The 23,802-nt window shown below is 48.9% G+C and overlaps 1 protein-coding gene across 5 annotated transcripts in view; it reads right to left on the bottom strand.

Annotated features, from left to right (window-relative positions):
* The window catches only part of STK32B (serine/threonine kinase 32B), a 416,842-nt gene that overhangs the window by 260,094 nt on the left and 132,946 nt on the right, over nt 1-23,802 (bottom strand). For all 5 annotated transcript variants that reach the window (XM_082727486.1, XM_082727485.1, XM_082727482.1 and 2 more), the window contains one exon: nt 11,838-11,989. In XM_082727486.1, the coding sequence (XP_082583612.1) occupies nt 11,838-11,989 (152 nt within the window). The remainder of the gene's footprint in view (nt 1-11,837; nt 11,990-23,802) is intronic.

The raw sequence follows: 23,802 nt of genomic DNA, 5'->3' as shown, positions 1-23,802 counted from the left end.
ATACATGCCCTCCTTAATACCCACCACTAGGCTCACCCATCCCCCCACCCACCCTCCCCTCCAAAACCTCAGTTTGTTTCTCAGAGTCCACAGTCTCACATGGTTCATCTCCCCCTCTGATTTTCCCCAATTCACTTCTCCTCTCCTTCTCCTAATGCCCTCTGTGTTACTCCTTATACTCCACAAGTAAGTGAAACCATATGATAATTGACTCTCTCTGCTTGATTTATTTCACTCAGCATAATCTCTTCTAGTCCCGTCCATGTTGATACAAAAGTTGGGTATTCATCCTTTCTGATGGAGGCATAATATTCCATTATATATATGGACCATATATTTTTTATCCATGTTCTGGACCATCCAGAGGGGAGCAGACTGAGTCCTTCACAATTTTATGGCATCAGCCAGGAAAATGAAGGCAGTGCAATGTTCTAGAAAGTGTAAGCTCTGGAGTCAGACAGGCTGCGCATGAATCCTTACCCCAGCCCCTACTCACTGTGGGGTTTGCACAAGTAACCATTCAAGCTCTGGGAGCCTCAGTTTCTGCATCTATAACAACACTTGCCACAGGGAGCTGCCGTGAACATTCAGTGCCATGATACCCACAAGATGCCACTTCCTCCAGGGCATCCATGATGCCACGAAGGGATGCTGAGGTCCCCTTACTTCTCAGTCCCAGAGTATCCTCCGCTTCCTTCTCTTGAATTATATGCATTTGTGTAATGATCTGATTTTTGCCTTGCTCCCCACCTAGACTGGGAAAGAGGACATTCCACATGGACGAGGCAATGTCTACTTTATTCTGCAAGTATCAGCACCCAGGACAGTGGTCAGCAAGGAAGAGGCATGTCTTAAACACGTGCTGGGCGAATGAGCTCTTGGCAATGGGCCGGTGGCACTGGAGTGCGGACCAGTGCTTGATCTACTGAGCTTTCCTCTGCCTCAGCAGTCTGTGCAAAACGGAGAAGCAAAGTGCCCACCAGACAGTCCCTGGTGAAGAGTGAGTAATTCCCATGAAACACTTAGCACAAGGCCAGGTACCCAGCAAGTGCTTAATAAATGTTAGCCATCAGAATCACCATTACCACCATTAGACATCAGAATACGAAAGGTCACTTTCCTTCCCCAGCTTCACAAACTTAATCTGGATCAGAAGTATGGGGGTGAAAACACCACTTGTTCAGTCAATGCATAGATTAGCAAAATAATTTCTACTGGGTTTAGAGAATTAAAGGGTTCACTTTTGGTTGCGGTTTCCAGGTCAGGGTGGGTCAGTGTCAGTGAAAAACCAAGGGACCTGCCCACATATGTCTCCCTGTGTGCTATCCCTGGAGAAGAGGATATTTGCTCATTCAATTCATCCACTCAACAAGTACTAACTGAGCAACTACTGAATGCCAAGACATGTTTGTGAGCCCTGGGAACAGAGCAGTGAAAATGCAGGCAGGAGTTCCCTGCCTTGGGGAGCCAGCCCTCCTTCGTGTGTGTAAAGCAGACACGGAAAATATGCTGTAATCATCAAGACAGTATGGTATTGGCACAAAACAGACACATAGATCAATGGAACAGAATGGAGAACCCAGAAATGGACCCTCAACTCTATGGTCAACTGATCTTCGACAAAGCAGGAAAGAATGTCCAATGGAAAAAAGGCAGTCTCTTCAACAAATGGTGCTGGGAATATTGGACAGCCTCATGCAGAGGAATGAAACTGGACCATTTCCTTACACCACACACAAAAATAGACTCAAATGGATGAAAGACCTCAATGTGAGACAGGAATCTATCAAAATCCTAGAGGAGAACACGGCAGCAACCTCTTCGACTTCAGCCGCAATGACTTCTTGCTAGACATGTCTCCAAAGGCAAGGGAAACAAAAACAAAAATGAACTATTGGGACTACATCAAGATAAAACATTTTTGCACAGCAAAGAGAACAGTCGACAAAACCAAAAGATAACCTACACAATGGGAGAATGTATTTGCAAAGGTCTTATCAGATAAATGGCTAGTATCCAAAATCTATAAAGCACTTATAAAATACAACACCCAAAAAGCAAAAATTCCAGTCAAGAAATGGGTAGAAGACATGAACACAAATTTCTCCAAAGACATACAGATGGCCAACAGACACATGAAGAAATGTTCAACATCACTCAGCATCACGGAAATACAAATTGAAACTCCAGTGACCAGTCAGAATGGCTAAAATGAACAAGTCAGGAAACAACAGATGTTGATGAGGTTGTGGAAAAGGGGGAACCCTCTCATACTGTTGGTGGGAATGCAAACTGGTGTAGCCACTCTGGAAAACAGTATGGAGATTCCTCAAGAAGTTAAAAATAGAACTACCCTATGACTCAGCAATTGTCCTACTGGATATTCATTCAAAGGATACAAACGTTGTGATCTGAATGGGAACCCCCCCTCCAGGCAATGTTTATAGCAACAATGTTCCTAATAGCCAAACTGTGAAAAGAGTTGAGATGTCCATTGACAGATGAAGGGATAAAGATGTGGGGGGCGCCTCGGTGGCTCAGTGGGTTAAGCCTCTGCCTTTGGCTCAGGTCATGATCTCAGGGTTCTGAAATCAAGCCCCACATTGGGCTGTCCACTCAGTGGGGAGCCTGCTGTTCCCCTCTCTCTCTGCCTACTTGTCAAAAAAAAAAAAAAAGATGTGGTGTGTGTGTACACACACACACACACACAATGGGATACTACTCAGCCATCAAAAAGGGTGAGATCTTATCAGTTACATCAACGTGGATGAAACTGGAGGGTATTATGCTGAGTGAAATAAATCAGTCAGAAAAAGACAATTATCATATGGCTTCACTTATAGGTTGAATATAAGAAACCAAATAGAGGAGCATAAAGGGAGGGAGGGAAAATAATATAATAGGAAATCAGAAAGGCAGACAAACCATGAGAGACTCTTAACTTTAGGAAACAAACTGAGGGTTGATGGAGGGGGGGTGGCGGGGGTATGGGGTAACTGGGGGATGGGCATTAAGGAGGGCACATGATGGAATGAGCACTGGGTCTTGTATAAGATTGAAGAATCATTGATGTCTATCTCTGAAACTAGTAATACACTGTATGTTAACTAATTGAATTTAAATAAGTTAATAAAAAAGGAAAAAAAGGAAAGGAGCAAGGTAAGAATATAATAGGCATGGTGCATTGTAAGGTGGCACACGCTCTAGCAGATAAAGCAAAGAAGAGGGCTAGTGGACTCGGGACAGCCAGGGCGGGGTGTTAAGTTGGGTGGTCAGAGAAAGCTTCCAACAGAAGGTCACAGTGGATAAAGATCTGAGCGATGTGAAGGGCTGTGCCTGCAAGTGCCCAGAGGAGATTATTCCAGGCAGAGGGAGGAGCAGAGCAGAGACCTGAGTGGGCTGGAGGAGGGCAGGTGCCTGGCTGGGGGAAAAACAGAGGGAGGCTGCCTTGTGACTACCAAAAATTTGAGGAGCAAGAGTGCTGCAGCTTCCAATTTAATTAAGCTCGCTACAGCAGGTAAGCACTCCCCATTAAAATGTATCAATTCCAGTGCAATGTTTGTGCCTCTTTGGGATGTGAGCTTAACACAAATTTGCCAGGTATTCAGGCAACCGCCAGCTCTGTCTGCGGTCCTCACAGGTATAACTAGGCTCCCTGCCTCCCACCAGAGTTTCATGCATATAAACCATTCAAAGGATTTGCAGGTCATTAGTCATATTTCAGTTTTTATCAGAAGGAAGTATAATAAGGTACATCTCTTCAACAAATGATCATTTCCACCGGGCTTTCATCCACTGGATCTCATTTGCCTTGGCCTTCACAGAGTGTGGAAGTGGGCACCTGGGTGGCTCAGTTGTCAGGTGGCTGAGCTCAGTTGGCTCAGTTAAGTGTCTGCCTTTGGCTCAGGTCATGATCCTGGAGTCTGTGGGCGAGCCCCAAGTATGGCTTCCTGCTCAGTGACGAGTCTGCTTCTGCCTCCATCCTCAGCCCATCCCCTCCCCAACTCGTGCTCTTGCTCTCTCACTCTCTCTCAAATAAAATAAAATAAAAGGAAATAAAATAAATTAATATAAAAACAAATCATGGAAGGGAGGGAGCTACTTTCCTTGCAGACAAGGAAACTGAAGCTTTCCAAGAACAGCATCCTAGGAAGGGAAGGACCTTTTTCCACTTTCCACTTTCTATCCAGCGCACAGGCACTACATTCCTCCTCCCATTGTTCTCGAAGCATCCCTCTCCTTGAGGGAAGGGCTCATCCCTGGCTCATCTTCATGTGTGGGAGGCTCACCTCTGGTCCCAACTCACAGACCATGGGTATGGAGACAGCAAAAGCTTTGCTGCTAGATCTGGGATTGTCAGGGTTGTGCTGGAGCTGGCTTACACAGGCCACAAAAATTGTGAAATTTTCAGAAATTTTGCAAGCTGGTTGACATCATGCTGTCAGTTTGAATTCAACCATGTCTTAGTCCATCCAGGCTGCTATAACAGTATACCATAGATGGGTGGCTTATAAACAGCAGAAATTTCCTTCTCACAGTCCCGGAGGCTAGAAGCTCAAGCCACAGACAGATTTGGTGTATGGCGAGCATCAGCTTTCTGCTCTATAGATGGCTTTTTATGGTGTCCTCACACAGCAGATGGGGAAGGGAACTCTGTGGGTCCTCTCTTATAAAGGCACTGATCCCATTCATGAGGGCTCCACTCTCATGACCTCATCACCTCCCAAAGGCCTCATCTCCTAATATCAACCCATTTGAGGTTAGACTTCAACATATGAATTTGGGGGAAGACACAAATATTCAGTCCACAGCAAGCCGTGATATGGAAATCAGCTAACTCTGCAATTCAGGGCTTGCTGTCTTTCCCTTGCAACCCAGGTTGTTAAGGATTTATTTACTGCTATGTTATTGCTTTCAATCCCAATGCTGCCGCCTGTTAGCTATGTAGCTTTGCACAAATTACTTAACTCCCGGGTCCTCAGTTTCTCTCACTGTAAATGAGATAGTAACATCCACCCCCATGAGAAGCTGCTGAGGATTAATCAAGACATGATAGGAAAAATGTCACGCCCTGTAGGTGATCCATGAAGAGTGGTATTACTAATATTATCAGGCATTGAAGAAGTGTGGGATCAATTTTGTAGCTCCCCATGGGCCAAGGACACTCCTAATTTCAGAAAAACACATGGGAAATATCAGGAGCAGTCAGAAATAGGCATCATGGTGGGTCAGGAGATGGGGAGAGCAGAGTAGCCCCAAAGACCAAGGGCAGGTCCAAGGTAAGTCTTTGCTCTTCCACATGACCTTGGGAAAATCCCATGCCCTTCCTGACTGATTGCAGGATCCCCCATTCACTTGCAGGGATGGTCTAATACAACAGAGTCCATGCCCCAGGCCCAGCCCCACCTCCCATGCACCCTGTGTTTGCATGGCACGATCTCTGTCTCCTCACCCGCCCTCTCCATAGTCCAGGGCCCACCCTCTGGATGTCAGAAAGCAATGTGGGCCCTCCTGTTCCACAGGCATGACCCCAACCCTGTCCCCTTAAGAATAACAAACATATGGCACTTAAAAAAAAAAATAAAATGTGGGCAATCTGTCATCTTGAAAGCATAAGCCAGAAGTTATGAGTGATATTAACAAATCCTAGAATGGTAAAGTTTGTAAAAAGAATCCTGAACAAGCCAGCATCACCTCCTGCCCCCTTTATTAAGGCAGTTTCCATGGAGATGGAGGCTGAGGAAGTTACTGACTTGGAAAACCCCATGAGCATTTTCCATCTGTGTATCCAGGGTGGGCCAGGAGATCACCTGACCCCCAACACATGGGTGACATGAGTAATCTACATATCTTTAAGTTATCCCAGGACCCCACAGGACAGTGACTACTCAAGGTGTCAGGAAGAAAGTAGGGGAGCACATCAACTGTTGGCTTAATGTTTGCAAGCACTATGAAGACAGAGAGTGAGTCTGTCTCTGATGCTGGGACAGTGTTTACCGAATTGCATGCTGGCCCTTAGCACTGAATGCATGAATTTACTGGGCATCAGACACTGGGAATGCAGGGATGAATATACATGGCCCATCCCCCAAACAGTTCCCTACTGATGGTGGCAACAGACCCACAAGCAGATAAATGTGACTGAGCTGCCTTGTTCGTTAAGAAAGTCCCACCAGCTGGGGACATGTCTGGCAGTGCTGAAGAAGCTCGATGGAGGACGTGAACCTGGACTATCAACTCCAAGAGGTCAAGGCTCCCTTCATTGCTGTACCCTGAGAAAGTTAGATAGCATCTGGTGCACAATCAGAGTCCAATATACACCTATTTAGTGAATGGACACTTGGGGAAGGAGGAGAAGTTCTCACCGTGAACAAAAGGGGACAGTGTTCCAGGTGGGAGAAACAGCCTGTGCAAAGGCCCCAGAGACAAAGACAGCAAGACGAATGACAGGTGCCACTCGTCAGTTGGTTTGGTTGGAACAGAAATGGAGCAAGGTGGTAGCCGAGGTTGGTGTCAGCAGGAGAGGGTGGCCTAGTGGCAGTCGCCTGGTCATGGAGAGACACGAAGTCTGTGGGTGTGGGGACACCACTGTTGGGTTCTACACAGAGAGACGGTGATCTCGGATTTGCACTTTGGTAAGATGTGCCCAGTGCCCTGGACTCGATGATTGTGTCTTCCCCCATCAAAAGCCATATGTTAAAACCCTAGTCCCCAGCAGTGTGGTATTTGGAGGTGGGGCCTTTGGGTGAGAAGTACGTTATCAGGTGGAGCCCTCATTGTGGGAACAGTGCCCCTTTAAGAAGGAATGAGAGAGAGAGAGAGAAAATGTGAGCTCTTTCTCGCCCTCACCCTGTATGAGGACCTAGCAGGAACCTGCCCACCAGGAAGAAGGCTGTCACCAGACCCCACCATGCCAGCACCCTGACCTCCAGCCACCAGAAGAGTGAGAAATACAATTTGTTGTGTACATGCCTCTTCCATCAGAATCCAGGATGGCGGCCAGAAATGACCAGGACACCCCAGCAGGGCAGAGTGGTGATGGACAGGTGGGGCTGGAAGTCGAAACGCCAGGTGGGGGACTACAGCCATAGTCAAGGCCAGCAATGATTATTTTTATGGAAATGAGGCTGCTCAGCAACTAGGGATTGTGAAGGGCTTTTATCCTTCATCAAAGCTTCCCCAGGGATGGGGAGGCAGGGCTGCTGGTCTCTGTCTTCCTCCCCCCCAACTCCTTCCTGCCCCCCTGCTTCAGTCAGAGAAGCCCCACACTTAAACACCTTACACAGTTGTCTCCGCACTTACAACGTCAGGCTCTAATTTAAGGGGGGGTCTCTCTTGGCTCCCATGGCATGCAGGGATCTGTGTCTTAACTTGGTCTGCCGCTACTCAGGGAAGCTTCTAGAAACACACACCGGCTATGAGGACTGTCTGAAATGACTGGGTTGTCTGTCCTCATCCTCTCCTGCCAGGTATTCACTCCCATGGTGACTTCAGCAGTAAAATGGTCAGGAGATGCACGGGGGCAATTTTAAATGAAACATTTCAACAGCAAGTCTTGTAAATGTAGGCAACCCAGTAAGTGGAAATGGGTTTTCAAACCGAGAATGGGGGACTAAGTGAGTTGTGCAAGCAGTGGAGGCCTGCCCCAGTGAGCGGGGCTGAGACGGTCAGCACCATCTCCAGTCCTTGATCCGTGCGGCACCTGCACAGTGGTACCCCGTCTGGTCCTTCCAGCTGCCTTATGGCATAGCTGTCCTTCTTTTCCCATTTAACAAGAAAGGAAAGTGAGACACAGGGAATCCGTTCGCTCTTAGGGCCGCTCTAGTCCATGACCTGACAGGCTTCAACCGCAGAAGGCCATTTTCTCACAGCTCTGGAGCCTGGAAGCCTGAGATCAAGGCGCCGACGTGGTCGTGTTCTGGCGAGAAGTGTCCTCCTGGCTTGCAGACAAGTCTCCTTCTGACTGTGTCATCATCACCTCACAGAGAGACACTCCTCATCTTTACAGGAGACCCTCTGTTCTGTTCAGGACCCCACCCTAATGACCTCATGTCACCTTAATGACCCCTGAAGGCTGTCCCTGGATACAGTCACACAGGGGAATCGGGCATCAGTATATGAATTGGGGCGGGGTGGGGGGTGGGGAGTCCATGGTTCAGTCCACAGCAGCCTTACAGCATGAGAGAGGCAGGGCTGCCATTAAAACCCCCGAGGACAGACTCTGAGCCTGAGAGCTGAGATACCCCTCCCACCTCTGTCCTGCCCTCTTCTCCCCTGCCTTCCCCTCCCCTCCACGTCTCTCCTGTCCTACTCTCCCCTCCCCACCTCTCTCCTTTCCTCCCCTCCCCCCCACCTCTCTCCAGCCCTCCCCTCCTCTCCCACCTCTCCAGGGCTCCTGCTAATGCGCTACCCTCACCCTCCTTTGGGTGTGATTTCTCCTTCCCTTTTCCCTTTGTCCCTTTAGTCTTAAGCCCTAGAGAGCAAGCCAGCACCACTTAGAATAGGTAAAAATATTGCTCTTGAACCACCTGGATCATCACAGGCTTGGGAACACACATCATTCATTCCTCAGGGGCAAAACTGCCATGCAAATAATCAATGCTCGACCTTCACCTTCCAGTTACAGAGTACGTCAGCAAAAAAGCCGAAGAGGAAGGGGCACGGGGGCGGGGCGGGGGAGGGGATTTCCAAGGCTGTGAAATTGTAAGGAGCTGGAAGGAGGTGGAAAGCTGACGTGTAATTAATGCAAAGCGGCGATGTTCTTATGAACCCATCAAGCAATTCCACACTCTGCTCCCTTCCAGCAGGGGCCAGAGAGGCAGCCCAGAAGAGGCCTGGCAGGAGGGCAGGCGACAGGGCTCAGGCCTTCTCACGCCAGCTGTGGGGGAGGGGCTGATGCCAGAGAGGCTGGCTTCAGTCCCATCTCCACTTACTCGCAGTGGGACTCGGTTTCACCATCTGTATAATGGGGACAAAATATTAGGATGACAGGAAACCAACGAGGCTGTTAGGAGGATGAGGGAAGTTAGGGATACTTATCAATAAATGTTAGAGGTCATTTCCGTCTAACATTGCCCTCCTCTCCTCTCCCCACATCTCTCCTGCTCTAAAAACCTCCGGACACAGTGGCCTTCAGTTTGAATCACAGTTCCGTTTATCTTCTTTGAGCCCAGCTTTCCCTTTCTGAGGAAGGGAGCCCAGGGCCCACGCCTTGCAGCAGGTGATAGGCTCCGACCACCTGGCAGACACACTACGATTTCCCAGAAACAGGCTCCAGTCTCCCTCTGCGGGTCTCGATCTCCTCCCTCATTCTGGGTTCCAGAGATACAGGTGGGACTCACCTCTTGCCCTCCCCGACTGCTTCAGGAATAGGCATGTGACCTGAACCAGGTCCACCCCCCACCCCATCCCCTTCATCCTCTGCTGAGACTGTTTGGCTAACAGGGGAAGTCGGAGCAAGCAGCAGGCAGAGCGAGTCACAGCTCTGGAAACAAAGCTAACACCAAAAAGAGACAGACACCAAAGCTGCAGGAATTCTAGACCTCTTTGCTACAAAACCCAAGAGATTCTGCTTCGCGCTGAAGCAAGTTTAAGTTTCTGCCCCTATAGCTGCATAAATCTGAGCCATACCCTGTGAGAAGTGCTCAGGAACGATGAGCGGGCTGAGGAGCCCTTCCAGTTCATCCAGAGCTGGAACTGCCCACCTCCCATCACACATAGACACACAACTTACAACCTCTTACAGTGGGCAAGATTTTCATTTACAGAAAACATACCTTCCTATCCTTCCCCCTCAGCTGACTGTCCAAATGGTCCTAGCAGTAAACCAGAGCATTAGTTATTTTTATTTTAAGAGGGAGGGTGGGGGCGCCCAGGTGGCTCAGTCGTTAAGGCTCTGCCTTCAGCTCAGGTCATGGTCCCAGGGTCCTGGGATAGAGCCCCACATCAGGCTCCCTGTTCAGTGGGAAGCCTGCATCTCCCTCACCCTCTCCCACTCTCTGTACTGTGTTCCCTCTTCTCTCTCTGTCAAATAAATAAGCAAAACCTTTAAAAAAGAGAGAGAGAGAGAAAGAGAGAGAGGAGAGGCAGAGGGAGGAGGAGAGAGGATCCCAAGCAGACCCCTATGTGCGGAGCTAGACGCAGGGCTCAATGTCATGACCCCGATATCACGATCCGAGCTGACATCAAGAGTCGGAGACTTCACAGACTGAGCCAGCCAGGCGTCCCAGCCAAGGGCATTATTATCACCATTAATGGGTGACACTTCGAGATGTGACTCTGAACTCCAGCAGCCAGTCACTCCCTCTTGCTCACACTGGGAATGCCATGCCATGGGGCCCAACGACGGCAGAGAGCGCCCTCCCTCACCCGGCGCAGTCCGCAGTGCCCTCGTCCTGGGTGGGTGGCAGTAACCTGCATCTGGCAGCACATCAACGGAGCACAGAAAGGCAGTGCCTCCAGAGGGGCAGCGCCAGCCTAAGCCCCTCCTTCAACACGCGTCAGGCATCCGGGCATCCATCCAGACCTCGCGCTCCACTCTAAGGAGTCCCCTGGGAGGGTTTAATTCCCACAAACCACTGAAGGGTTTGGCTCGCTGCCCCGAGACACGGAGAACCTGCGCTTGTGCCTCAGGCTCGAGCCTGTAACACAGACTTGGGCTTGTCCCCATGGAGACGCCAGGTTGCGTGGTACCTGCCGGGCGCACTGTGGTTTTCCCAAGCAAGACAACTCGTGTCGCCTTGGTCTATCACCCCTGTTCGGGGTGCCTCTAAGCGTGGAGAGCAAAGGAAAAAATGGGTGGCAGCCTTTTGGGAGTACGCACTAGACTTTCCCACTGAGGGTCATGAAGGATGCTCACCTGAGGTGCACAATGAAACAGCCAGAATTTGTGTCCTAGAACAGCCTGTTCTGTCCCCTTCAACAGACCCAGCACTGGGAATGCGTAGCAAGTACCTCTGACGTGTCTGTGACTGTGTCAGGCTCCCAGAAGCAACCAAGAGAGCCCCTGCTTTCAAGGGGCAAGGGATTCCTCCCTAAGGCCCCAGGCTTGGGTTGGGGCTCACAGCAAAAAGGGCGGGTGGGTCAAACAGAGACCCACCCGGTGGGACACGGTGGACACAATGAGGGGCACTCAGCCGGCCTGTGTGTGCCTGTGCTCGAGGGAAGTCTCCTGCCCCAAGGGCCCCCTAAGCTGGATGAAAGGAATGTATGGGGATTTGGTCAGAGGAAGTGCACTCCGTTGATGAGGGGCAGAGGAGAGACGCAGGTGGAAATTTCAGGAAGAGGAAATGTCCTTGCAGAGGCACAGGGGCAGGGAACCACCGGCAGGTGGCATTTCAAGGATGCCAGTTTGAAGCGGAAACAATAGCCAGGAATGGGATGCAAAGAAGGGCCTTCTGGGCCAGAGTCAGAACTTGGAATTTAGCATATCCATTCAGGGCAGCCATCAGGAGGCCTTCTTGCCATCAACACTACGGGTGACATTTTTTAAAAAACCAAAGTCCCCTCTATTTGGCCTTCTCTTACAGCTTCCCACATGTTTCCTCAGAAATACAAAAGCCTTCTCTTCAAAATCTATTTTCATCTCCCGATTCATCAGGTAAGAGAACAGAATTAATATGAAAAGTGAGCAGATCTTCCAGATGTCATGAGAGCATGTACTCCACAAAACAGCCATCAGAGAACACAACTCTACAAAACATTCAAAAGGGTATCTGCATCCAGAAAATTTTGTTCCCATCTCTCTACCAGGCAGAAGCTTCCCCTCGGCAGAGCAGGCTTTTTGCAGTGGCTCTGCGGTGGAGATGCACGAGGGAGCCCAGCATGCCGTCACTCACCACAGGTTGACCAGGAAAGGGTGCTCCAGCCCCTGCATGATCTGGAGCTCCCGGAAGACGTTCCGAACCTCGTCCCTCTCGATGCATTTTTGCTTGTTCATGTACTTCATGGCATACATTTTCTTCGTGTCTCGCTTCTGCACGATGCATACCTGAGCAACAATCAAAGAGGAAAACATTCAGGCCAACATTTACCAAAGGGGGGGGGGGGGAAGGCAACCCTCTCCCTGCACGTCCACCTCCGGGTTTAAGCCTCTGTTCTGAGAAGCTACTGGTGCATGGTTCTGGCTCTGTCACAGTCTGTCCACATCTGGAAAACGGAGAACTTGGGCCGGATCCACGGCCTTCAAGGGGTGCACAGCTCAGGAGGAAAACAGACAAAAATGCACCAATGTCCGCAACCCTGAGAAGCAGGTGGCATCTGTGCCAAGTCTCCCCAGGCCCGCCCCACCTGAGCACACACCTCTGCCAGCCCTGCTGTTCTCTGCTCGAGGACTCTCTCTGTCCGCGGTGCCCGCTTTGCTGCCCAGGCAACAGACCGGCAGGAGCAGCATCTAGACTGCAGGACCCTTGCCCTTTCCATGGCATAAGTCTGAGAAGTGGCCCACAGGGCACCTGGCTGGATGGCACACCCTTTATGGGCAGTCTTCCTGCCTCTCCTCCCTGACTCCCTTCCCAAATCACCTCCCTGTGCTGTTTTCACCTCGCCAGTGCCCTGAACCGAGTCCTCGCCTGTACCCTGCTCCCAGGGATCCCTACCCTCAGGCACTGAGGGGGCAAGGGTGGGGTGTGACGCCATGATGGCAGCTCCTGGGTACTGAGCACTTTACTGTGGGCCAGATGCTGAGCAAATGTTCCCCATGACAATCCATTCAATGACCTCTCCAATGGACCCTCCATCTACCCTCGAGTGTGGGAAGTTGTGGCCCTGAGGGCACCCATTAGTGCGCCCAGCATTCAAAAGGCCCTACGTGTCAGGACGGAGAGTCAAACCCAGACAGTCTGAACAAGGGCTGTATCAACCTGTTCTTCCAAAGACTGGGTAAATTATTGGCCTTACTTCCTTGGGCCACCCCAACACAGAGCCACAACCTGGGTGGCTTACAAGATGCACATTGTCTCTTGGTTCTAGGGGCAAGAGGCCCAAAGTCAAGGTGTCAGCAGGGCTGTGCTCCTCTGAGACTGCAGGAGAAGGTCCTTCCTTGCGTCTTCTGTCTTCTGGTGGCGGCTGGCACTCCTGGGCATCCCTGGAGTTACAGCAGGCACTTTGATCTGGCCTCTGCTGTCTCATGGCCTTCTCCTCTCTGTGTATCTGCATCTCTGTGTCCAAGTTTCACCTTCCTCTTAAGGATGCCAGTCACTGGATTCAGAGCCCACTCTACTCCTGAATGACCTTATCTGACCTAATTACATCTGCAAAGATGCTCTTCCAGATAAGGTCCATTCTGAGGTTCCAGGAGGACATGAATTTTGGGGGACACTATTCAACCCAGCACAGGTAGCTACTATTATGATTCTCACTTGTCAGATAGGAGAGAGGCACAGGAAGTTTGTAGTCCCTCCTCACATCTCTGGACCCAAACCCAGACCCTGCTTCCCCAGCAGGTACTTTCCACCAACACCCTTCCTCCCTGAGAACAGGACACTGGAGACAGAAGGCCAGGGATAAGATCATGGCCCCGAAGCATAACAAATAGCATGGAGGACATGGGGAGATGGAGAGGAGAAGGGAGTTGGGGAAAATTGGAAGGGGAGGTGAACCATGAGAGACTATGGACTCTAAAAAACAATCTGAGGGGTTTGAAGTGGTGGGGGGTGGGAGGTTGTGGGAACCAGTTGGTGGGTATTAGAGAGGGCACGGATTGCATGGAGCACTGGGTGTGGTGCAAACATAATGAATACTGTTACTGTTATGCTGAAAATTAATTAATTAATTAATTTAAAAAAAAAGATCATGGCCCTGAGTCCCCATCTCAAGAGGCTCGGGGTCTTCTCCAGCATGCCACATTGTTCCTCTGCTGGAAATCGGGCTCCTTTTATCTCTGACATGCTGTGAATATGTTTGAGGCAGATACAAGACTATGGTGAGAGCCTGAACTCCCTCCCACGCTTTGCTTCGGCCTCCCTGAGCCCCAGTCTCTGGCTCTCTCTGAAGGGAGTTAGCCAGGCCCACCCTGATCCCCTGGGGGGTGGGAAACTACATGAGACTACATGAGACCAAGGAAGCAGAAGTGCCCAGCATATCAGGGGGCGATAAATATCCTGACTCTTATTGTCTTTAACAGCACATTTCATGCCCCCTCCAAAAGGATGTTCTTCCAGGCAGTAAAATCACCGGCATGAGACTAAAGGTCCATGGAACGTCCTTTCCAGTGACCTTGAAAGTATAAAACACTAAGTAGCAAAGGTGTCCCATGAAAAACACTGGGGACCCTGGCTTTGTGGGCATCCTAGCAGAGACTTCTGGAACCCTGGACCCAAGGCCCTGAGACCCACATCTGCAGGCAGACATGTGGTGGGCAGGGCTTCTCATCCCTCTCTCTTCTCTTGTGATTTCTCAGAAGTCCACACTGTGAATATGGTTACGGTTAGTTCATATTCATATGTGAATATGAATATGGTTAGTTACTGGGTGAGCAGCTGTTCTCAACAAAAGATGTCCACGTTCTGCCAGGGCTGGGAGCCCTGAAGTCCAGCAAAGTGTATCGGCTACAGAAGCTTAAGCTGTGATTAGTTCAAGTCCACTCAAGGACCTGGTTCCAAGGCCTGGCTGATAAAGACCTCCATGACCCTCCCCAGTTGTGGGGGCCAGAAGTGCCAAGAGATGGCTCTGACCCCCTGGGCAGGGGGGAGCATGACACTCACCACAGCTCAGAGACAGCACGAGTGGAGGAACTGGAAAAGGCTCTTCGAAGTGCAGTTAGCGTTCCGGCTTTCAAAGAGAGCTGGGGATTGGGACGGAGCTTGGAAGGGAGACTTTGCAAAGCAAGGCAGAGAAGGGCAGTTGACACAGGATGTTGGGGACAGCTTGGAAGTTTGGTTTCACAAACAAATGAAGGGGGGGCTGTTAAGGGATGGGGCCCTGACAGCTTGACACTGATGAATGAGTGTGGCTGCACCTTGACTCCCTCCTGGATAAACTGAGGGCTTGGATCTGTTCTCTAGGCATCTTAGAGGTACCGTACGTTTCTCAAGAGCACATAGCTCAGGAGGCTGGACCCAGGGCCAGGCGAGGGGTGCTCTGCTCCGGGTCCTCCTGCTGACCAAGGGTGGGACCACCCACCTATGCTTGGCCTCGCTTCCTCATTGGCCAAGCAAGGCTCACAGCAACAACTGAATCAACCTGACCGTGAGATCAAGGCTGAAACAGATGTAAGGCAAGTCTAATGTGCTGGGTAGAGATGAATGTCTTCTTTAAAGAATTCAAACTGGGAAGTCAGACATGCAGAAAGTCTGGGCTCTGGGGACAGCCGGACCAGAGCTTATAATCCAGCTTTTTGCTGCATAACCCTGGGTAAGTCACCCACCCTCTCTGAGCCTCAGTCTGCTCATCAGTAAAGTGGGAGTGATATGTCCTTTCTCCCAGAGTTGTGCGGGCATGAGAAGGGATGCGTCAAATGGTGCAGTATGGTGTCTCACTTCATAGTTGCTAAAGGAGGCTAGTTTAATTTGTTTCTCATGGCATTATGCACATATAATGCTCCTGGGATAGAGGCCCTCCGCAAATGGCAGCTGGAATTATGATTACCAGGCTTTCATCATAACTGCCATGGAGGGTCCACCTGAAGGAAGGGCAGGGGTGCTGCGGGGAGGAATCTGGGCTGATCAGGGCAACATTTCCTCCTGACCTGATGGAGTGGTTGGGTAGAGCCCTTCACACTGGCAAACCAAGGAAGTGGGGACACTTGGGAGCAGCTCCCAGGCTTTGTCTCAGGCAGGTGGCTGAGGCACAGGGGTTGGAAGGAACAAAACTGGAGAGGAGGGGAAGGGAGGGGATGGGCAGCCTTGGTTACTGGGTGAGCAGCTGTTTTCAACAAAAGATGTCCACGTTCTAACCCCCAGAGCCTGGGAACGTGCCCCTATCAGGATAAAGGGCCTTTGCAGATGAAGTCAAGAGTCCTGAGAGCTCTCTGGATTCCGGCAGGCTCTAGATCCAACCAGTGTCTTTATAAAAAGAGAAAAGAAGCAAGAAGACCCAGAGGAGGGGGGGATGCGACCGTGCAGGCAGAACTGGGAGAGATGACAAGTCTATAGACCGAGGCACACCGAGCATTGCTGCCAACCTCCTTAGACAGAGGCACACACACGGATCTTCCCTTGAGCTTTCAGAACCGTCAGATGAGCTTCTGTTCTAAGCCACCAGCCTGTAGTTCTTTGTTATGGTGACCAAAGGCCATCAAACAGTCTATCCATGTTACTCATGGCCAACCACCTGCAGCTGACCAACTTGGTGAAGCGCCTCTGTGGGCTCTTTTGTGCATGTATGTGAGGACTGACCGTGCCGGGTCTATGGTCAGCTCTCTGTGGAGCCCACAGAGTGGGCTGTGGTCCATGCAGTCACCCAGTAAACATGGGGTTATAGGTGATGGACAGACAGATGCCTGGACTCCAACCTTGAGCCCTGAAGCAGGGGGCGCTGACTACACTCTGCTCCCAAAGTCTGTGCTTCCCAGGACTCCACGTTCCAGCCCCAGCTCACAGCCTATGTTCTCTCCACGCGAGTCCCTATGAGCAGAACAATCCTGGGCTATTAGAATTCAATCCGTGAAATTTCAGACAGGAAAAATTCACTGTCATAACTTCCTAAGTGGATGGTCCCACCTCTGCTCTGCTCTCTGCAGGTGTCCGGCTGCCTAGGGGGGACTTCTGAAAAATGGGACCCTTCAAGGGCTTTCTTTCGCCTTCAGGAAACAAGGTCTGTATCTTGTCATTCCAAGCCCTCCCTGCCTGTTACCTCTGACACACACACGTGGGTGTACACACACTAGACACACATATACACACCACACACATGCATACACACACACCACAGAGAGCACACACACACACATCCACACCACATACAAAAACACCACACCAACTATCTCAAGCCCTTTAGGATTTCTTTAAAGAATTCCTCCTCCCCCATACGGCCTTCTCCCCTTCCTGCCTCCTCCCCCACCCTCTCCCCTGCTAACTCTGTGCCCGTTCACTGCTTTCTTTAGGAAGCTTCCCTTTATCCTTGAACTCCATATTTAGACCCTTCCCAATGGGCTCCCAGAACCCCTATTTTTAGCAAGCTGCTTCACACACTGGATTATGAATCCTATGCTCCTTCCTATACTGGATTATAAACTCCTGTTTATTTTCCAACGGTCAGAACCCAGACATCCTGAAGGCAGGGGCCAGGATACACAGTTCCCTATTGAAACACACTTTCAGGGGCTGGGACATGTGAATTTACCACCTTGGCCCCGGACTCCTGGCAGGAGCGTATTCTGTTCCCTCTGCTTAGGATACATCCTCTTGCAGCCCTCCCTGGGCCTCACTCCTTCCGGGCATCATGCCCTCCTGATCCCAAGGCCTCCCTGACACTGACCTCTAGGCCTGAGGCAGAATTCACAAAGGAGCTGGATTTCATTGACTACTGTGTCCACCATGCCCTGTGTGGCCGCAAGCGGGTCAGCATCCTTGGGGCCACTGTTTGGACAATGGAAGAGGAGGGGCTTCTGTTTTTCCAACCTCTAAATCGCGTGGCAGCCTCAGGATGGAGGGAATCTGTTGAAAGCTCATGAGCTCATGGCAGGTGCTCCAGAGGCCAGGTGAGCACTCCTCTCCTCCCTACCAGATGACTGCCCAGGTCCTGGGAACCTCTGACTTCAAAAGAAAAGCAGTGGATCCCCAGCAACAACCACAGCTCCTTCACAACACAGCACAGATTTTTCCATGAGAAATCCCAGTTAATGAGGCAGAGTGGGAGAAGTTTGGTCAAAGCCGCCCAAGCTGCCAAAAGGCAAACACTCAATTAGCATTCCTCATTATTCTAATTCAGTTAGAACGGATGTTATTGCTATGAATCACAACTTATTGGGACAGATAAATAAATGTTAGCTAGCATGGATTTCAGGTGACTTGCCGGAAGGAAGGCATGCGTCACGCAGACATCTCCACATGGGACTGGAGAAGGGGACCGATGCATATTGCAAACCTCGCAGCCCCAGTGTCTGGGGTGGGGGGGGTGGCGGTCTCCAGCCCCCCTTCACATTCAGAGTGCTGGTGATGAAGGTTCTGCAGCACACCCAGGGGTCTGGAAGGGCCCTGGGATTTTGTGTTTTTTAAAGATCCCCCCCGGAAAGTCTAATGGGCAGGCTGGTTGAGATCTGTTCTCTGGAGTCCAGGAAAGTCTCTATCCCGCTGCATCTTCAGTGACCTTGACGGTCAGGACACTAATCTCCACCTTACAGTTCAGGCAAGCCAGTCTCTGGGGTCCAGGGGACCCCAGAATCAGAGTCAGAGCTGAGCTGGGAACCCAGAGCAATGTGGGTGCAAAGGCTGACACTGACCTTCCATGCGCCCCCCCAGGAGACCCTCTTGACAGGACTCAGCTAATCTCGCTGCTGCCCACACACTCCCAGCTACGGTGCACCTAGCAAACCAGTGGTGTGCCCTAAAGCATAATGGTTATGCTTGTTTGAGCAAGATTCTGGAAAACAACCAATGTGGGGACAAGCAAGAAGAAAAATCAGGATGAAATAGGTTCACTAAAGAGAGTGATCATGCTGGATACCATTGTTCAAATATCCTACGTGACAGGAAGACTGACTTTGGCATACAATGATTATGAACTGCATAATACACATCCTCCCCCTTCTTACTCTATAATAGGACAACTTTCTTCAAGGAGGCAATGTGATCCATTAAATACTCATCTGTAGGCAGAGGATGCTATCGTTCTGGCCAGTAAGACATTAGTCTGCTGGAGGCTTCTAGGAAGTTTTGCTTTCTGAATAACAGGGAATAACTACAGATGATCCCAATTTCTCTCCTTCACTACTTTTTTTGTCCTTCCTATCCTAAACACATACGTAATGTCTGGGGCTGCAGCAGCCCCTTGTGACCATGAGGCCAAAGGCATCTCAGAGATGCTGAGCCCGTTATCATTGAGTCACCTACCTTCAGAATTCTTGTTATGTGAGAAAAATAACCCCTCTTTGTTCAAACCACCAAAAGGCAGACTATCTGTTTCTGGCTGCTGAGAACATTCCCATCTCATGCACAAACACTATAGGATTGTTTTTCACAGCACAGAAGGCCCATGTGGACTCTGACCAATGGTGGTTTCTGACCAATTGTGACCAATGAGTAATCAAAAGTTGGCCTCATAAACAATGAATCTTGGAACACTGAAAAAATAAAATTAAATTAAAAAGTTGGCCTCAAGAAAAAATACTCATCTGGGTGAATATTTTGCTCAGCAAACAGTTATGAAATGCCTGCCATGGGCCTGGTACTATGCTAGCTATGAAGATATGGCACACACACATCCACCCCCACCACTAGAGACTCAAAGTTAGTGGGATAAGCAGACAATATTCAAGGATAAAAGCCAAAGTCGTGCACCATTAGCCACTGGGCCCTCCACGGCCTGGCCCAACACCCTTCCACGCATATCTGTTTCTCTCCTCCCTGCTTGCTTCCACACTGGCCTCCATGCTCTTCTGTGTCTGCCACCCCCTTCCCCACGCGTCCTAGTCTTGGGTCCTCACCTCCTCCAGGCTCTGCTCCCCAGTCGTTTTATCAGGTCGACATCCCTGACCTCTCCCTGAGCAGGAGCTACCCCCCTCTCAGTCCTCACTTCCTCTACCACCTGACCAGCTCCTGTCACTGATCATGCTTCTCACTTGATTTGTTTCTCCCTTGTTGGTCTCCCCTCTGTGTCATAAACTCCATCACAATAGGGAATTTTCTCTCTTTTGTTTGTGGCTCCATCCTCAGTAACCAGAACAGTGCCTGGCACCTAGCAGGTCTCTGACTGATAAGTGTGGCTGGCTGAGGGAATGAATGGGTAATTGTTTAGGAAAAGGCAGTGCTGTGGGGAAGGGGAGCACATGAGGCTAAGGGATCCAGAAGAGGGACACTAGGTATAACTAGGTAGTGGGATTAGGGAAAGCCACTCTGGAAGAGACTATTTCTGAGTCTTCAAGGGTTGGTTTCATGGGATCGAGATGGAGAGGGGAGAGGGAAAGAAGTATTATCACAGCCCCTCTGGAAGTATGAGAAAATGGAACATGCATCGGTGCATGTTAGCATGGGTTAGCAGCTTTCTCAACTTGCTCATCTCTAAGATGGGGATAGGAGTGTACTTAATGGGTGGTCACAAAGGTTGCACAGTAAACACTTCCCTCATTATTTACTAATACTATGATTATGATCATCATTCTGAAGGTAGGAGCAGAGATGTCATAGAGATATGCAGAAGTGGCCCAGGAAAGACCCCAGGAACAATTTCACAATCATCATGACAGGTAACTTTATGTGTTGGCTGGGTTGGGTCACGGTGCCCAGCTATACGGTCAAATGTCATTCCGGATGTGTTGGTGGCAGTGCTATGGAAGGGTTTTAAAAGTGGATCTAGGTGTACAATTGTGATTGGATGAAGGACAGAATAAATAAGCAATATGGAAAGCTGGGGTGTGGGGAGGAGGGGAGTTCTTCCTGGCAGCAGGCTGGAGAAGATGTGGGAGGCAGTTGCAAAAGCTGATCCTGTGTTTTATAAAAAAAAAAATTAATGCTACTGATTCCCTTCCCCCAACCCCTGAGTCACTGTGGGAGACCACATTGTCAGAAAATGCCCCCCGAAAACATGGGAACAGAGCTCCAGGACGAGCCCTGGTGCTTCTGAGGCCCTTAGTGCTAGAAATGTGTCCTCTTGATATGGTCCATATATACAATGGAGTATTATGCCTCCATCAGAAAGGATGAATACCCAACTTTTGTATCAACATGGATGGGACTGGAGGAGATTATGCTGAGTGAAATAAGTCAAGGAGAGAGAGTCAATTACCATATGGTTTCACTTACTTGTGGAGCATAAGGAATAACATGGAGGACATTGGGAGAAGGAGAGGAGAAGGGAGTTGGGGGAAATTGGAGGGGGAGATGAACCATAAGAGACTGTGGGCTCTGAGAAAAAAACTGGGTTTTGGAGGGGAGGGGCTGAGGGGTTGGGTGAGCCTGGTGGTGGGTATTAAGGAGGGCATGTATCCCTGGGAGCACTGGGTGTGGTTCATAAACAATGAATCTTGGAACACTGAAAAAATTAAATTAAAAAAAAAAAAAAAGAAATGTGTCCTTTTAGGTGAAGCAAGTTGGACCCACTCCATGGGCATGAGAAGCCCTGAACATTCTCATGTAGAGGATGGAATGAGACAATACTATGGGAAGATGTCAGGAAATGCAGGAGGCAGTGAGGTCTCTCAGACTGGTCAGTAATAGATCATTTGCTGTAGTCAATGCTTGAGCCATTCATGAGTGAGCCTGCATTTCCTGTGATATTTAGCTCTTAATAAAACGATCCCCAAGAGCCAGGAAATTCCTCCAAAGTATGCCTCAAGCCAAACACGACCTAATTAATATGAAACAAATAAATATTTCATTAAAAAGAAATGGATTCCATCTTTTATAAAAGATGTCTGTACAAACAGTAAAGGCTCCTAGTAAAAGCACCATGTTTAAGAATTCTAAAAATGACTCTTATGTAAGAGGAACAGCTCACAGGCGCAGGAAGTTAGGCAACTTACCCAGAGTCACTCGCCTGAGCAAGATTTCCAACTTAGCTCTGTCAGACTCTGGATTTGTATCTCTCTAACCCTCATGCTATAAACTAACATGTGCATTTTCGTAAAGAGAGCAACCATATACTCCAAATCCCCATTGCAGCAGACATGGTGATAGCTGAGAATCTGATACACAGCTACTGTTTCTTGTCCCATTGCTAACTGTCCCCGCCACAGGACCTTTGCACCTGCTTCTCCTTTTGTCCATGCTGTTCTTTCCCTCAGATCTTCACATGGTCTGCTTTCCTGTCAGCAATCAGAGCTTAGTTTAAATGTCTCCTTCTCAGACCTTCCCTGTTGCCCTTATCCTCCTGGTTGCTGTTCTGTACACTTTCTGCAGAAAAATGATCATCACTACGTCATTGTGTTTGCTTAATGCTTGCGTTTTCGTGTCTGTGGCATTAGGGACCTTGTCCAGCTTGTTCACCTCACCATCACAAGCACCTGGAATAATGCCAAGATGGAGCAGCTGCCGTCAACACTGACTGATTCCTGCTGCATGTTCTACCATGCTACCATTATCTTGGAGGCCCAGCACTTTAAAAGATAAAAAAAAAAAAAAAAATCCAAAACACTAAGTTAAAAAAAAAAATAAACACCTAAGCCAAATATTTTCTAAACATTCAAACTTATAAATGTACATAGAAAATGCAATCTGGGTTTAATTCCAGAATGGATTTATTACAGTTTGATCACTAAATTGGTTAGTCTGCTATTAATTAAATATGGTTTTTTTACACAACAAATTCACATGCAGATGAAAGTCTGGACTGTGAAATGAGACAACTAATAACATGCTTAGGTATGGAAATGATCATCACTACACAGTAAGGCAGTGTGGAGTCTGGGATGATCATTTGCACAAGTCCTGATCAGTCTTATCCAGAATCTTCCTTTGAGGGACATAAAGAGCTATTGTCATAAAACTCTTGCCACTCTCTACTTTATGTGCAGACTGCCTTTAACTATTCCATTAATTTTAATTAACTCCTGATTATTCTGCTTCAACCCTGAGGCTCTTTAAGCAGAAGGCCTAATGGCCAATCCAAGAAAGGCACTTGTGAAGCAAGGTTCACAAGACACTGCTCAGAAGGTTCTGCCAAAAGTTCCTCTTCCTTCCTTGAAAATTATTATGCCCTATTGACTTCAAAGTCAACTGAGATGGGAACTCAGTTGACTCAACTTCAACCTGCACTATCTGTGCTGTCACAGAGGAAAGCAGACTGGCTCCATCTTTGAAGGCTCAAGGGGTGTGTGTGGAGGGCAGAGAGGGAGGCCACAGAGGGACTGAGGGAACCGGAGGGCTAGTCGTGAGACACACATCTGTAACAGGGGAGACAGTGCAGTTCAGGACCCTCACCCAGGGACAGTCGGAAAAACAGTCAGCCAACTTCATCGGCCAACTACTTAACTATCAAGTGCCTCATTCACTTATATATATTCATGCATACATACGTACCATATCCATAGCACAGATCTATACACACCTGTGTACAGGTAGATTCTTTTTTTTAATGTTATGTTAGTCACCATGCAGTACATCATTAGTTTTTTGTTTTTGTTTTTTTTTAACATTTATTTATTTATTTGTCAGAAAGAGAGAGAGAGAGAGCACAGGTAGGGGGAGCAGCAGGAAGAAGGAGAAGCAGACTCCCCGCCGAGCAAAGAGCCTGATGTGGAACTTGATCCCAGGACCCTGGGATCGTGACCTAAGCCAAAGGCAGACCCTTAACCAACTGAGCCACCCAGCCACCCAAAAACCCATCATTAGTTTTTGATGTAGTGTTCTATGATTCATTGTTTGTATGTAACACCCAGTGCTCCATGCAATCGGTGCTCTCCTTAATACCCACCACCAGGGTCACCCATCCCCATGCCCCCTCCCTTCCAAAACCCCCTGTATAAGTAAATACATGGTGCTTGGGGGTTGTGTGTGTGTGTGTAATATGCTGCTTGATGGGTATACATATGTATATCCATATATCTATGTGTGTATCTATATACTATATATATATATACATTGCTGTATATCACATGTTTAAATACTATATATTATACATAACTATACCAATATATTATAGCATAATATATATTATAGTATATTATTAGTGTGTTACATGGTATAATAATACAGTAATATTATATATGAT

The sequence above is a fragment of the Mustela nivalis genome (genome assembly GCF_964662115.1).
Source record: "Mustela nivalis genome assembly, chromosome: 4".
In the NCBI taxonomy this organism is placed as follows: domain Eukaryota; kingdom Metazoa; phylum Chordata; class Mammalia; order Carnivora; family Mustelidae; genus Mustela; species Mustela nivalis.
The sequence above is the reverse complement of the archived record's forward strand: the minus strand, read 5'-3'. Positions and strand labels throughout refer to the sequence as shown.